This window comes from Lontra canadensis, unplaced genomic scaffold (genome assembly GCF_010015895.1).
Source record: "Lontra canadensis isolate GAN:19392208 unplaced genomic scaffold, GSC_riverotter_1.0 scaffold188, whole genome shotgun sequence".
Lineage (NCBI taxonomy): Eukaryota > Metazoa > Chordata > Mammalia > Carnivora > Mustelidae > Lontra > Lontra canadensis.
In genome coordinates this window covers 15,357-30,825 of record NW_022631182.1, presented here as the reverse complement: position 1 = coordinate 30,825, position 15,469 = coordinate 15,357, and the positions used below count along the sequence as shown (strand labels likewise).

The 15,469-nt window shown below is 44.3% G+C and overlaps 2 protein-coding genes across 2 annotated transcripts in view; both read right to left on the bottom strand.

Annotated features, from left to right (window-relative positions):
- XRCC5 (X-ray repair cross complementing 5) overlaps nucleotides 1-4,642 on the bottom strand; it is an 88,954-nt gene extending 84,312 nt beyond the window's left edge. The window contains exons 1-2 of the mRNA XM_032847459.1: nucleotides 4,537-4,642; nucleotides 532-645 (exon numbers count right to left, since the gene is read on the bottom strand). Of these exons, the coding sequence (XP_032703350.1) occupies nucleotides 532-645; nucleotides 4,537-4,557 (135 nt within the window). The 5' untranslated portion in view covers nucleotides 4,558-4,642. The remainder of the gene's footprint in view (nucleotides 1-531; nucleotides 646-4,536) is intronic.
- A 4,487-nt stretch (nucleotides 4,643-9,129) lies between these two features.
- Nucleotides 9,130-14,420, bottom strand: TMEM169 (transmembrane protein 169). The gene is made up of 2 exons (XM_032847456.1): nucleotides 14,080-14,420; nucleotides 9,130-11,643 (listed from the first exon to the last, which is right to left on the bottom strand). The coding sequence occupies exons 1-2, from the start codon at nucleotides 14,351-14,353 to the stop codon at nucleotides 11,021-11,023; spliced, it is 897 nt and encodes a 298-aa protein (XP_032703347.1). The 5' UTR covers nucleotides 14,354-14,420; the 3' UTR covers nucleotides 9,130-11,020.
- Between the last annotated feature and the right edge of the window lie 1,049 nt (nucleotides 14,421-15,469).

Below are 15,469 nucleotides of genomic sequence, written 5' to 3'. Positions count from 1 at the left end.
GTAGCTGAAGTACTTATTTAAAATCACGAGGTTAGTAAACATCATGACAGAGCAAACCCGGGCCGCCTGGCTCTAGAGACTATTTGTAAACATTTTTACTTTGCCTTGTTTCTGATACAAACTATAATATCTAATGGAGGGATCAAAACAAAGGAAGAAAAAATGTCAGGCTCTAGTGGCAGTCGGACTTGCACATAAGTATATGTTAAAAAACTCCTCAGATTCCCAAGACACTGAGGTTGGGGGTGCCTGGGTTGCTTATTAGTTAAGCATCAGACTCTTGAGTTCACTCCAGTTCATGATCTTGGGATCCCTGTGCTGGGCCCTGTGCGCAGCATGGAGTCGGCTTGGGATTCTTCCTCTCCTTCTCCCGCTGCCCCTCCCCAGCTCATGTCCTCTCTCTAAAAAAAAATTGAAAAAATATAAAGTACCAAAAATACTGAGGCTGGACATCATAAGCAGGCTGGTATCTTGCATTACTAAGTGGAGACAACAAGCAGTGAAAACAAGAGTTGTAAGCTCAAAACTTACCTGTCGCTGCACAAACATGGTCATCACCTTCCTTGCTAGTTCAAATGGGGACTCTTCGCCAGGAAGGGAGTTACTCATGGCGGAGCCCACATCCATACACAGTACAACAGCTGCCTAGAAATAATGTCCCAGAGAGTGAGAAAATGTTAATAATAGTCATTAAAAATAAAAAGAAAAGAAAAACAGGTATGGCCTTTGCTTATTTCACTCAAAGAACCTGTCTGTACTCTAGGAGACTTAGGGACTACAGGACAGAGGGAGGGGGACTGTTCTACTTAAAGAATGTATATAAGACATATAAATGTTTATGACAGCGAAACTTTAAATAGTCCTAATATTTTTTGAAAAATAGAAAGGCAGGACAGGAGCATGCTCCAGGACGCTGCTGTTCCTCAGCCTGAGCCCAAGAATAAACCCAGAGGGAGCAAACCTAAAAACAACCTACAGGCCAGAGCAGTGGACCCCAAAATACATCAGACTGTAGTTGATGTGCAGAGCCACAAGCATGAGAACAGATGTTTTTTTCCTAAGCCTCTGATTTGGGGGTAGCTTGTTATGAAGAAGCATTTTTGAGGCGATAGGTGACAGCTACAACCTACACATACTGAAATGCTATACCCCATCAATTTGAATCAGTTTGTAAACTGGGGTCTAAAATGAAGACTAAGACACCAAATCTATCCTAGTAGAGGACAAAGACACACAAACAAATAATAGCAGCAGAATATTCCATGACAGATGCATGTGGTGGGCACTGAGAGAGTACACAGGAGGGGCATCTACCCAAGACTGGTGGAGGGGATGGTAGAGGGGATAAAGGAGGGGTAAGGAGGCAGAAAAGGCTTCTGGATGTGATCTTTGCGTAAACCTTAAAGAAGAACAGGATTCAAACATGAATATGGGGACTTACAGGTAAGGGAACCATGGAGACGCCTAGTCATTAGACAGCAATTGCATACATAGGGACTAAGAGAATAGGAAAACAAACTAAAATAAAATAGTTACATGCAAAATTTTACATTTGGCATCCAGAATTCAAGTGAATATGAGTTGGACCTGAACAAATGGCAACCCACGATTTCAGTGTGGATTATAACGTGAGTCACCAATATGACATGGCTACAGCACTACATTCCCCACACCTATTTCATGTTTTTAGGCTGTATCAACAGTATATTGAATTCAAGGAAGGAAAACCAAGAGTAGATTAGCAATCTGGAGATTTGAGATCCAGCCCCACCTTTTTACCAATTAGCCTTGAGTCCCTGGGTGACTGTCACTTAACCTCGCTGTTAATTCCAGGCAGGAAGCAGTTGTTGGACTAGATGAGATCCATGGTTTTTTCCAGAGTTAATGTTCTTTGACAGTGAGTCTCACCTGTGCTTTGTACTAATCAGACCACAGGTGACAAACCGCGAGCAATTCTGAGCACATCTTATGAAGATTAATTACAACAGAACATGAGATACGCAGGTTAGAGAAGGATCTACAGAACAGGGGATGCGAGGAACAATTTGAAAAAAACTAGATATTTGAGCCAAGTGAGAAGATTTAGGGGAACATGATAGTTCCTCCCAAATATTTGGCAGCTGTGTTAGAAAAGGACTGGTCAGAGAGAGAGAGATGGAATGGATCAACAGATGGAAGTTACAGGAAGACTGTTATGACTCCATACAAAGGAGAAAAATAACATTAAGAAGTGATCAATAGGGGCGCCTGGGTGGCTCAGTGGGTTAAAGCCTCTGCCTTCCGCTCAGGTCATGATCCCAGGGTCGTGGGATGGAGCCCCATGTCGGGCTCTCTGCTCAGCGGGGAGCCTGCTTCCTCCTCTCTCTCTGCCTGACTCTCTGTCTGCTTGTTATCTCTCTCTCTGTCAAATAAATAAATAAAATATTTTTTTAAAAAAGTGATCAATAAAAGAACCACGGTCTTCTGAAGCAATGATCTCCTGACTCTAGAAGTGTTTGAAAAATCTGGGGTGCCTGGGTGGCTCAGTCAGTTAAACGTTCAACTCTTGGTTGATCTCAGCCTCATGAGTTCATGCCCCACATTGGGCTCTACACTAGGTATGGAGCCTACCTAATAAAAAAAAGGGGGGGTGGAAAATCTGGATGTGTTCCTATGAGAGAAGTTACAGATGATTTCTAAATTTGGTTATATTTCAGACAACACATGGAAAAGAAAGACTTCAAGTTTTTCCCTAGTTTACAAAGCATAGAACATAATGCATTAATACTGAGAGATTTCTGGAGTAAAGATAGTATGTTTGAAAAAAAGGTGATAATAAACTACAAAATTCCTTTGCAAATGATAAGGTTTACACCCCATAGTTTCAATGCCCTGAGCATAAGAATCTCAAAAAATGTAAGGGTCCCAAAATATGTCATCCATTTATCTAATAGACCAGAAAAACGGTTTTAACCAGAAAACTCTAAGGTAAACCAGAAAACTCTAAGTTAGAAGATTAAGTCTTTTTAGTCCAGAGAACTTTTTTTGTTAAAAAGAAAACTATTTTAAAACAAGAAAATTCTAAGTTAAAGAAATAAAAGCCCTTTACTAGGAATCAAGTAACCAAAAAATGGCCATCAAAGGGTTTTACCATACAGAACTTCTTTCTGGAAGCAGAAGAATGGTCTATGTGATACTTTTAAGTTCCTATCCCGCAGCATTAAGAAAACCAGGAAATGGAAACTGAGCAGCATAGCAATTCTTCATTTGCACAAGGAAACAATACAGGCTGTTAGAATTTTGCTCCAAGTCCACCAGCCATATACAGCTGCTGCAATGTTTTCAGCAGCTGACAGGAGGAACAAAAAGGTAAGTAACATCAAATGTTCATAATTGCTTTAATCAACATTTCCCAATGGGAGTCGTGGGGACTAGGGATCAGCTGCCGAAACATCTATCTTGCTTAACTATACCAGATGCCTACTTAAAGGGCCTAGCCTTTCCATGTTTGGATGAACAAATAATTCTCTGGAACACACTTCCCTCTAGTGATCATTCAGAGACAACCATCACTTTTTGTCTATATTGAAAAAAATCATTTTAAAAATTCATCATAATGTGTATTATTAATCTGGGACACTGAGGGCCATAGGTTCCTAACAACACAGTAGGGCTCTAAAACGAGACAGCCTGGGTTCAAACCTGAATTCCATCTCTTAGGGACCAGATAACCTTGGGATAATCATTTCACTTTCTTTATGCCTCATTTTTCTCAACTGTAAACTGGGAATAATACTTGTCACCTCATGGGCTTGTCGTGAAGATTACATGCAATAGGAAAAGCGTTTAGATCACTGCCTCACAGAGTAAGCTTTCGATAAATTGAAATATTAGATTATGATAGGGGTAATAACATGCCGCTTTACATTTTAAGATAACGTATTTTGGGGGCGCCTGGGTGGCTCAGTGGGTTAAAGCCTCTGCCTTAGGCTCAGGCCATGATCCCAGAGTCCTAGGATCGAGCCCTGCATCGGGCTCTCTGTTTGGCAGGGAGCCTGCTTCCTCCTCTCTGCCTGCCTCTCTGACCACCTGTGATCTCTGTCAAATAAATAAAAACAAAATCTTAAAAAGAAAAAAGATAACGTATTTTACTCACGGTCCCTCTCTGAAGTTTTACAAATCTGTGGGTACCAAGGCTAACTTTCATTCTCCTACAGATTCTAAAAACCCAGGCTCAAAAGAAACGGAGGAGGTGGAGGAAGTAATGGAAGAGAAGGGTGGACTATGAGAGTAAGAAAGGAGGCAAGCGGAGCGGGGAGAGTGGTGGGATGAGGAGGTGAAGAGGGAGTGAGAGGTTGGGAGGGCTAAGGAGGCAGAGTGAATGGGGAGTGGTCGAGGCTCAAATTCAGGTATCCGGACTCCAGATCCTCAGGTTGTCCCTGCGCGGCCGGCCCTCTGGACCCAGCCGTGGCCCGCCGTGATCCCACGATTCCTGCTCCCGAACCACCCTCTCCGGATCCCCTGCACCCGCAAGGCCCAAACCCACGCTCTCTCTACCTTACTCCCGGGCCGCGCCATGTTGGGTGCGCCGGTACCGCGGCCGCCTCTTCCGGGCGGGAACCCCAAGCGCGGCTACTGAGGTCCCGCAGAGTCGGAGCCGGAGCGTCGTAAAAAGAGCCGCTTCCCACGGAACCTGGAAGGGGCGGGGAAACTGGGCCCCTGAGCATGCGTAGTCCCTGCGTGTCCCAGCCACACACACCCCCCCCCACCCCCGTAAGGCGTTTGTGGACGTTGAGTTGCTCGGGTCTATAAAACTAGATTAGAGCAACTGACTTCACGGAAACCGTTTCCGTTTCCTGGTGTTGAAATCACCAACACCAGGGTCAGAGTTCTGGAGTTCGATTTCCCTGAGTATGAATATGAATCCAGAAAGTCCCTTATCTTCTCTAAAAGCCTGTTTGTTTTTTTTCCGAAAAGGGAGGATAGAGGAAGGCTTCACAGACGCGATGGCATTGGAACCAACTGCCGAAAGAACGGTTTTCCAGGCTGTCAATAGTGGGATCGATTCCTTTCTTTGCAGAGGAAATGGAATGTGCACTGGCCACGAGGTACAGAACAACACCTGCGAAGGATCTCCCGATAGTTTGAAGCGTCGCCAGTTTGGAAGGAAGGATATTAAGCATTAAGACTTAAGGATTTAATTTGAAAGTCCAATCTAAGGAATGTTCTAGAGGTGGCGGTGATCAATCATAATGCCTGACGGGCTCGCTGGTTTAAAAAATGGTTGGGGTGGGGCACCTGGGTGGCTCAGTGGGTTAAAGCCTCTGCCTTCGGCTCAGGTCATGATCCCAGGGTTCTAGGATGGAGCCCCACATGGGGCTGTCTGCTCAGCGGGGAGCCTGCTTCCTCCTCTCTCTCTCTGCCTGCCTCTCTGCCTACTTGCGATCTCTATCTGTCAAATAAATAAATAATCTAAAAAAAAATGGTTGGGGTTTTTGAATGTGGGTACGTGAGACCCAGACCCCAGTCCAAGAAAGAATTCTTGAGATGTCTTTGGTGCAAAAAGGTTGATTTATTAAAGCATGGGGTCAGAACCCGTGGCCAGAAAGAGCTGCCCTGGGATTGTGACAGGTGACTGATGACATATACTTTCAAGTTGGGAGGGGACTAGGAGTAGCGTAAGTCTCTAAAGAATTTTGGAAGCAAGGTTTCCAGGACCTTGAAAGGGCTAGGTAGTGTTAGGAAAAGGTCATTTATTACTGTTTAGTAAACCCTCAGTCCTGAAACCCTACAGATGTATATTGGTGCCTGGGGGATGATTGCAAACATGTATCATTTAACATATGAAAAATCCCTTTTAGAAACTTCCGTTGTCTTTACCCTTCCTCCCACCTTAAAAGTATATAATGAATAGCTCCTCACAATGCCTGGGCAGCTCTTTCTACCCACAGGTACTTTCCCCAGGGTTTAATAAAAACACCATCTTGGGGTACCTGGGTAGCTAAGTTGATTAAGCGTCTGTCTGCCTTAGGCTCCAGTCGTGATCCCAGGGTGGTGGGATCCAGCCTGGTGTTGGGCTCCTTGCTCAGCAGGGAGTCTGCTTCTCCCTCTCCCTCTGCCTGCTGCTCCCACTGCTTGTGCTCTGTGTGTGTGTGTGTGTGTGTGTGTGTGTGTCAAATAAATAAAAATCTTTAAAAAAAAATACGGATGTCAGGGTGATCTGGCTACGACATCTGTCACCCCATTGATCGCCAGGGTTGATTCAGCTGATCTGGCTGGCTAGGCAGGTATCCCCTTCCTCCCTCACCACTCCATGTTCCTGCCTCCCAAAGCTGCCCGCTCAGTCGAAGAGGATGACCTTCCCAGATGCAAGAGAGGACCGTTCTTCGGTCAAGGGTGTACAAGAAGCTGCGCTCCTCTGCTAGAACCTCCAAAAAAGCTCTCAGGGTCCTTTTGTAGGAGAACGTAGGGTAGTCAAGCTTCCAAGACTCCAGACATATCCAAATGAGGTGCTGTATGTGGCAGTCTGCCTTTCTTAAAAAATAATTAATTAATTAATTAAAAATTTAAAGAAGTAAACACCATCTTTTGCGGGGGGGAGGAAGAGAGAGGAGGGAGGGAGGAACAGAGAGAGAGGAAGAGAACCTTAAGCAAGCTCCATGCCTAACACAGAGCTTGATCTCACCTCCCCAAGATCAGGACCTGAGCTGAAATCAAGAGTCAGACACCAAACCAACTGAGTCACGCAGGCACCCCTAAGAACATTTTTTTGTATGGAAAATGTCTCAAGAATTATTCACTCCTGGCCCACGTCACATCACTTCAAGCTTTTGACTCAAACCCAAGGAGTTCTTTTAAAACTCAAATATTTTTTATTAATTATCTATATAAGAGATAAATCAAATTAGTAAAAATTCACTATGGTGAAGGAAATTTGTATGTTTCATGTTGATGAAAAAAAAAAAAAACCCACCTCTCCAAAGGCCTGATATACAAGGGAAGCCATTTCAGATTTCTAAGTCACTATGACTGTGATGTAGTTTTTGAATGTATATAGGTTAGATCCAAAGCTGATGGCCAACAAAGAATTCTTGAGATGTCTTTGATACAAAAAAAAGGTTATTTTATTAAAGCACGTGGACAGAACCCTTGGGCACCACCAGGGTTGTGAGGGGTGACTGATAATGTACTTGGGAGTTGGAGGACAGAAGGAAAAAGTTTTTCAAAAGAACTTTGAGACGCTAAAGAGGACCTACAAGGTATTGGAGGCCTTGCCATGGTCAAATGAAGGATGTTTTTCCCTCTAATAAAGCATTAACAGTAAGACAGTTGGGAGCTTCCTGGAGAAACATTATATCCTTCCTATCACAAGTCCTTGGCTGTAGGTTATAAGGAAATTTTATATTTATGTTCCCTTTTACCTTTGTTTCCCATATCATTATGGATGGGTGGGTGATGTTAGGGCTCCAGGAAATTGAGTCTATGGGTCTTTGGAAGATAGGCTATGGATAAGAATACTTTTTTCTCGTAAAACACTAAGACATTTTTAAACTAAGGGAGAGATCATGTCCTCTTGGGCATGATCTCTATTGTTAACCTTTGGTTTTGCCTTCCCTTAGCTTTAGGGAAGCCAGGAGTTCCCGAGGAATGCCAAAGACAACACACCTGGGGGTGAGCGGGGGAGGGAAAGGGTAGGTTGTGGGGTGTCAGCTTGTGCTTTGTCCTCAGCTGGCCTTCTGCTCTCTCATTAGTTGTATATGACCTTCGTTCAGACCCAAAGCCTGATTTATGGGCCGCCACACATGCATTGTACATCTGCTTTGCGAATGACAAAAAATATCTTGTCCTTGAGTTACCGATCAATATTCCTATTCCCTGCATCCCTTTATGACAAAGCTTGTGATTCCTGCCCATATGCTAATCTATAATCTCAGTGAAAAAAGTACATAACCCTGTAAAAACTGTTAATTTCCCAGAGCACTTTCTTCCCTGTGAAGAGTGTGTTTCCCTGGCAGCTGTCCTAACTTGGGCTCGAATAAAACTCTTTCTCACTTTCAGAGATTCTGAAAGATTTGTTCATTTGGTGTCAACCATATCAGGGCCTTTATCTTGTATGTAGTTTCTCTTTTTTTTTTTTCCTCTCTCTCCTCTTCTCTCTCCCTCTCACCCAAACTCCTCCACTACAGGTTTGTTTCCTGGGAGAAATAAAAGAGATTCTAGTACCTCTGCTTGTTTGCACCTCGGAGGGGAAGGTGGGGAGGTGGGCAATGTTAGCCACTAAGCTTTTGCAACACTGCCAAACGTAAGTCCGGGGTGGCCATGAAGGGGACAATGAAACTTTCAGGTCATCTAAACTTTTAAGATTTAGCATCATTTTATTGAAAATCCTGGAGGATGAAGGTTTTATTCCCTCTTGGACTTGAACTGATATGAAAATGCTGCTCAGTGTCAATAGACAAGATGGCTTAGTAGCAGTGTCATCATGGACCAGATATGGTTTACCCAGATTGGCGTATTATGGCTGCAAAGCCATTGGAACACACAGTCCTCCTTGATGCTCACCATAAAGATTAGGCAACTATGAGCTAACAGAATGTCCATAGATGGTATTAATTCTCTAGGTATTTGCTGATAGCAAAGATGAGATTCCTTTTGATCTCTTTGGTTAAGTCTTCCCCAACTCTAGACTAGGCTTTTATATACCTTAGTAGAGCCCTTGTGAAATGATTTAAGCTTCTTCCACTAGGTTTTGAGTCTAACTAGTCTGAGAGCCATGTCCACTTCATCTCAGTATCCCTTAGGCCCCACCCTCACCCCATCCTCCTCCATCCCACCACAGCCACCATACCCTAGTCCTAATCATGATTATTTTTGGCCTTGGCCATTGGTTTCCCTAATCCCAGAAAAATCTGACAAATGCGGTTGCAACTTCCTGATGTAGGCTTAGGTAAATATGTGATCTGCAGAAAACAGTCCACCTAAATGGACTCACCATAAATGAGTGGTATGTGGGAAGAGTCAAAACATAAGGATCCGTATTAAGATCGTTATACATACACAGAACAGTAATCAGCGCACCCTTTCTCGGCAAACAGTAGCATTCAAAGCAATTTTGGAGAAATTCAAAGACCATCTGAACAAAATTAATTTGATTTTATTTTTATTTTCTTTGTCATCATTTCAGTTGTTTACATTTCTGCAAAAGCACCAGAGAGCACCAAGGTTACTTTCAAAACGGTTGGGCAGAGTTTTGTTTTGTGTGAAACTAATAATAGTTTTTGTTGTTGCTATTTTTAAAGGGGGTTCTTCTGAAAAGGGTGTTCCCCATACTTTAGGCCAATGTCCGTGGCCTTCTGTGGGAGAGCGGTACTGACCTGTCTGGTGTGATTCACAGCCATTCTGAACGTAGCTTCTTCCTGAGACAGGAACAAGAAATGGGCACCAGCTGTTCTTGTGAAGACCCAAACCTCCAAAATCTGCTCGATCTCTTGGGATTCGATTTTTTTGACATTAGAAAGACACCCTCAGGAATAAATTTAAACAGAAAAAAAAAAAAAGTTCAGATTCTATTCATCTAGATTCATCTGGTGTTCACCCCCCGGTGGCCAGGAAGACATGCTTTCATGAAGCATGTAGATACAGTGAAGACACTGTTGGTTAAACTCCAATAAGGTCTGACTAAGTGAGGCTGTGAGGTCTTGCCAAACAACAGAAACCTAACCCTGTCTTCTCCATGCTTAGGGCTACTGATCCCTGTCGGGGGAAGTTTGCAAATCCTCCCTACACAGTCTTTAATATATAGATTAAATTAAACATCACAACCCAGTCCTGCCTTCACTACCAGGAAAAAAGTTATGCTACTAATTGTATTCAACTCTCCACTCTTCCTTTCTAAAAACCCTGAAACCACATGACATTACAGACTAATTGCAAAGTACATGAGATGCTAATTATCTACTGATAGCATATACATAGTATATGTAACTAGTATCTATGTAGAAAATCTCTGTGTAACATTCAGTCCTAAATAAATAAATAAATAAATAAAACAAAATAGCAGTTTGGGATCTGAATATATTTAAATAATTACCGTGAGGCAGAGATTCTTTTATGCCTACCAAAATTGTCATGTTTCTTTTTTTGCTTAAATTAGCAGAACCCAAATATTTAACCTGAACTATAGCTGCCTAATCAAAAGACTACATTTCCCAGCCTCTTTTGCTTGCAAGGTCACGTGACTAAGGCCTAGCCAATGAAATACAGGAAGTGTTGAGCTTGAGCGAGACTTCTGGGAAGTCTCCTTAAACAGGGAAAATATACATGTCTTTGCTCCCTCCTCTATTCTGCAAGAACCATGGATGCAAGGGCCGGAGATGTGGTCACCACTGAGGTTTTGAGGACAAGGACAAAGAGGGCCATATCCTAATGGTAGGGGAAGAAAGCCTAGGGTTTGGATGACTTCATCAGGTCCCTTGATGATCAACCTTCAGATTTCTTCTATATAAGAAAGAAAGAAACTTCTACTTTGTTTAAACCACTGGTATTTTAGGATTTGAATTCTATGCCACTAAACCAAACTCTAAGTGATACACTCAAATCTTTACATTCTGCTGCACTACGGTAGCCCAGCTTCCTAAGCGTTTCTCTCCCACCTACGTATTATCTTTTTGGTGAGCTTGGTCTCCTTTGGGCCTCATTTTTCTACCTGTCACATTTAGTCACATCCTTCCCTGGGTTCCAGTCACCAGTAACATCTTCAAGCTCCTGAGCTTAACACACAACTGCACTCCCTGTCCCAGATAAATGGTCATTTTAGGATAGGGAATGAAAAGAATTCGTCTGTGGATAGACTGCTTTGGCACAAATTGCTTTTCTGTTCCCTGCCCTCCTGAAACCACCAAGATGGTAGAACAGAACAGTGTGTGCTAGAATTTTCCAGGACTGAGAGGGGAAAGGGTTTAATTTAAAGAAAGAATCTCCTGGAATTGGGAGACAATATATAGGCTACTAGGACCAGAGAAGGATGCAAGTTGTTGGAAGTTTAGACAGTGGAAGTTTCTACTTCCTGGGTGGGGTCCTTGTTGGAGAGATTGCCTGAGATATTGTCAGAGTCAAGCAACTCTACAATGCTGTAGGGGGAACAGTCCTCCAGACCTAGCTTGCTGCACAGCCAGCCACAGAAGCCTTTCTCCATGTCCCGGGCAGCTTGCCACCATGCTCCCCAGGACCATGAGAGCTGGACCACAGCAGCATAGAGGCCCAGGGAAGAGGCCATGGCCATGATGAGCACTGGATAGAAGAGAATGAGGCAGGGGCAACATGAGATCTTGTGCCAGAAGGTCCTCTCCTCATTGTACACAAGGAAGATGTTGTACCAGGTGATCGTGCCATAGTAGAAAGAGACAACAAAAGAGAGGATAAAGACCACAGGCAAACAGACCAGTGTCCAGAGGACCACATGGGGCCCACGATCTGCTCCCATTTGGCAGGCCTTTCTGTCTTCAGGTGTTATCTCCCTTGATGACCCTTTAGGCTTCGTCAATTCTTGCAGCTCCCTCTCTGTCAGTGTGACATGGATGTCCACCATCTGGCCCTTTTTCTTTCCTCGTGTGATGGTGCCAGTTAACGTGACATAGCGGCTGTCCAAAGGCATGTTCCACATCCCTGCAGGGCATCAAGGATGTGACGTTAAGGTCAGAAGAGTGGACATTTAATTACGGGGTCATCTTCTGAGCTGGAGGCTGAATACCACAGTTCCTGTTTTTATAGCACCTGGCACAGTCCTGGAGTCAGTGACTGTGTGAAGACGAAGTGGGTGGACCTCCCTCCCTCCCTGATGTTATGACTCCCCCAGGGAACTCTTACTCCACACACGTGGGCTCTGAAGAAACTGTGAAACAGGTTAACTTGCTTTTCAAGTTCTCTCTCCACTTTGCTGGGCCTCAGTCTTGGCACGATCTCTGTAATATGGAGGGGTATGAGGAACTTTGCCATAGACACCAGTTCATAATGACCTTTTTCTAGTGTATAAGTGCGTGAGTATCCACTGATGTGTGTGAAGATTGTGCTGCATATGTGTCCTACCGATGGGCAGTGCACTCCCCTTCCCTGCTCATCTCTGTCTCTATGCTTCCCTGAGACGAGGCTTCCTCACATGCCTATGGTCATCTCAGCCCTCACGTCCAAGCTCTGGACACACACACCACACATATCACACATGTACACTGTCCTCATACACATACCCACACATTACCACCGCCACCACCGAACTGCCATCTGGAGTGACACCAGAGCTACTGAAACACAGAAGTCTGTGGCCCCTTGGTATGTGAAATATAGTCTACAAGGGGAGGTTGGGCAGGGTGGGGGGGTAGTATAGGCAGGAGTCTTTCTTCCATGGCTGGAAGAAGTAGGAAGGTTGTACTGTTCACCCAAAACCTAATGATCTCAAAACCTCCCTCATCTCACTGAATAGTAAATGACACCACCACGTCCTTCTCTGTTGCTCCTGTCAAAACCCTAGGAGTCATTGCTGACTCCTCTCTTTCTCTCACTCCCTACCTCTGATCCATCAGCAAGTTCCAAATCGGACCCAGAATCCAGCCTGTCGGGGCGCCTGGGGGGGCTCAGTCAGGTTAAGCATCTGCCTTCAGCTCAGGTCATGGGATCGAGTCCCCCATCAGAGAGCGTGCTTCTCCCTCTGTCTGCTGCTCCCCCTGCTTGTGTGTACTCTCTCTCTCTGCCAATACAAAAAAATCTTAAAAAAAAAAAAAAAAATGAATCCAGCCTATTTTCCCTAGCTAGCTTTCCTGAGGTCACCCTGGTCCAGGCTTCTACATTAGTGCTATTGTGGCCTCAGGGATGGGACAGTCTCTTATCAGCTTCTACTCTTGCCTCTTAGAATCCACTCTTTATAAAGAAGCCAGAATGATGGTTTAGAAATAGAGGCTATCTCTCCTTTGCATAAAAGTCCTCCACTGACTTCCACTTGCACTTCAATCAAATCCCAAACTCCTTACTGTGACTTGCAAGGCCCAGCATGAACCTCTCCACCACTGCTGCTCGTCTTCCCTGAGAACAGGGGAATAGGCCAGTGGTGCTTCCATCTTAGGGTCTTGGCCTCATTTCATAGTCGGCTCCTTCATTTCATTCAGATCAGCTCAAGGGCCACTTTCCAGAGGTCCTTGCACGGCCAGGCAATCTCCTCCCCCACGCCCTCCTCCGATCATTTCGCATCACTGTGGTTTACGGTCTTTGCAACACATACCACTCCCTGAAATTAACTTTGAATGACTGCCTTGTTCACGGTCTGTCTTCCCTTCACTAGAAGGCAAACTGCACAAGAGCAGAGACGTTGCTGGTCTTGTCCACTGTGGGCCTATGTCTTAGAGGACAATCCTGCTAAAATCGATCTACCTTACCCGTCTATTGCTGCATGGTGATGCTTAGTCCGGACACTCCACGGCTCCGTTAGCAGCAACAGGTATTCCCACACATGCATCCTTATGCCCATGGGCCTAAGTTTCATGGGCTACTGAGCATTTCTAGAATGTAAGATACGCAGTCTGAATTTAATAATTATTGATAAATGTCCCTACGAAGTGGGTAAAACAGAATTCCATTTCCACTGGAGGGACATTGATAGCACAACTATTTTCTCACATTGATGTTATCCTAGTGTACCCAATTTTTGGCCAACCTACACGTAAAGGAATATTACCACTCACTGCTATTGTAATTCGCATGTTCCTGATTATTATAAAAGTCAACTATTTGCTTCTTTATCTTACGTGTATTAAGGAAATAGCATAGTCTTAAAAATAAATAAATAATTAGCATAGTCTGCTTGTATTACTAATTTTTGTGTATAAATCGGTCTCTTCACTTACACTAGGAGTTCAGAAAGGACAGAGATGATCTCTGCATCACTGCGAACAGAACAAAGTCAATGTTTAATAAATACTGCTGATCTGTGGACTGAAGACTGTGATATTGCCAAAAGAAAGGTGTCAATAAGTCGAAGTAGGTCAGTGAGCAAATCCCTGCCTGTCTTCTGGAGAATCCTCATTCTTTCCTGTGGCTTTAGGTAAGGAGACTCACCTTCATCTGCAGGATAATCTAGGAAATCGTCCCCCTCCTCTTCTTTAGGCCGGTCTCCACTTTCGGATTCCCCAGGCCCCTCATCTAGTTTCTCATTTTCTGACCGGTAGATGATGATAGATTCAGGGCGGGACTCTTTCCTCTTCTTTTTCCTGCGACCCATGGTGGATTCCCCATCCAGGGCCAAGGCAGCAGCCACAGCCTTCCTCAGAGAGCCCTGGTGGTGAGGGCTTGGGAGCTGGCCCTCCCCTTCTCCTGGTGCCAGCTCATCCATGCTGCTTCTCACGTCTAGTTATTCCTTGTGAAGAGTCTGACTTCCTTGCATAAACTCACTATCCGCACACCACAGAGCTTCTTCCTGGATGGGGCTAAGCAAAGATGTTCCATCAGTGAATTCCACAGGAAAGATCGGCAAGCAAAGCCATCAACAGGAAGGAAAGAGGATGAGACGGAAAGGGGTCTGGGAGATGATTCTCAACTTGCCTGAAGGCTTCTCCTCCCTTGCCTTCTCATATCACTGTATTTTGGGAATACTGCAGAAATACTCTTACAAGATTGGATTGTCCTGAATAAAATTTTATTTGTATTGTAATAATATTTGTGTCATTTATGCAAACTTATAAATTATGCAAAACCCATCAGTTCAGCTGGGAGATGTTGAGTATGACAAAGTTGGGTGAGGAAGCCTTAAAGATAAATGGGATTTACGAACTACTCTTGCTCCCACCAAACATGACAATTTGGATGGCTGTGGCCAGTAATCCAGTCATCTGGCTGTTGAGTCCTGCAACCATACTCAAAAGGATGAACGGAACTTTTAGAAAACTCCCCAAGGATGGCACAATGTCACCAACCACGTCTACCATGGTATTCTATGAAGAGCACATGCCTCTTGGCTTCTTGTTAGCCCAAGACCCCAGAAAATTCCTGGGTTCTCTCCTATCACATGTGGGGAGACCAGTGGAGAGGATGCATAGTTGCCCACTCTTTTTTTTTTTTTTTCAATTTTATTTATTCATTTGACAGACAGAGATCACAAGTAGGCAGAGAGGCAGGCAGAGAGAGAGGGAGGAGGAAGCAGGCTCCCTGCGGAGCAGAGAGCCCAATGCGGGGCTCGATCCCAGGACCCTGAGATCATGACCCGAGCCGAAGGCAGAGGCTTTAACCCACTGAGCCACCCAGGTGCCCCATAGTTGCCCACTCTTAAGATTCCCTCTCCTTTCTGTTCTCCAGGTAAAAAGAGATGGGGAGAGAAGAGAGTCTATGTAACATCCTTTAAAGACACTGATTGGCCGGTGATTTGGGTGCATTGAACCATTGAGAAGACATAAATGCTTTCAGTGCTGCTACTGAGCAGGGAGAAATTAGCAAATACCCAGCTAGTCAAATT

Excerpts from the sequence above, each read along its gene's own strand:
- TMEM169 (XM_032847456.1), bottom strand. The coding sequence starts at position 14,353 with ATGGATGAGCTGGCACCAGGAGAAGGGGAGGGCCAGCTCCCAAGCCCT. Across the intron at positions 11,644-14,079 it reads AGATTATCCTGCAGATGAAG|GGATGTGGAACATGCCTTTG; the intron begins GTGAGTCTCCTT and ends GATGCCCTGCAG.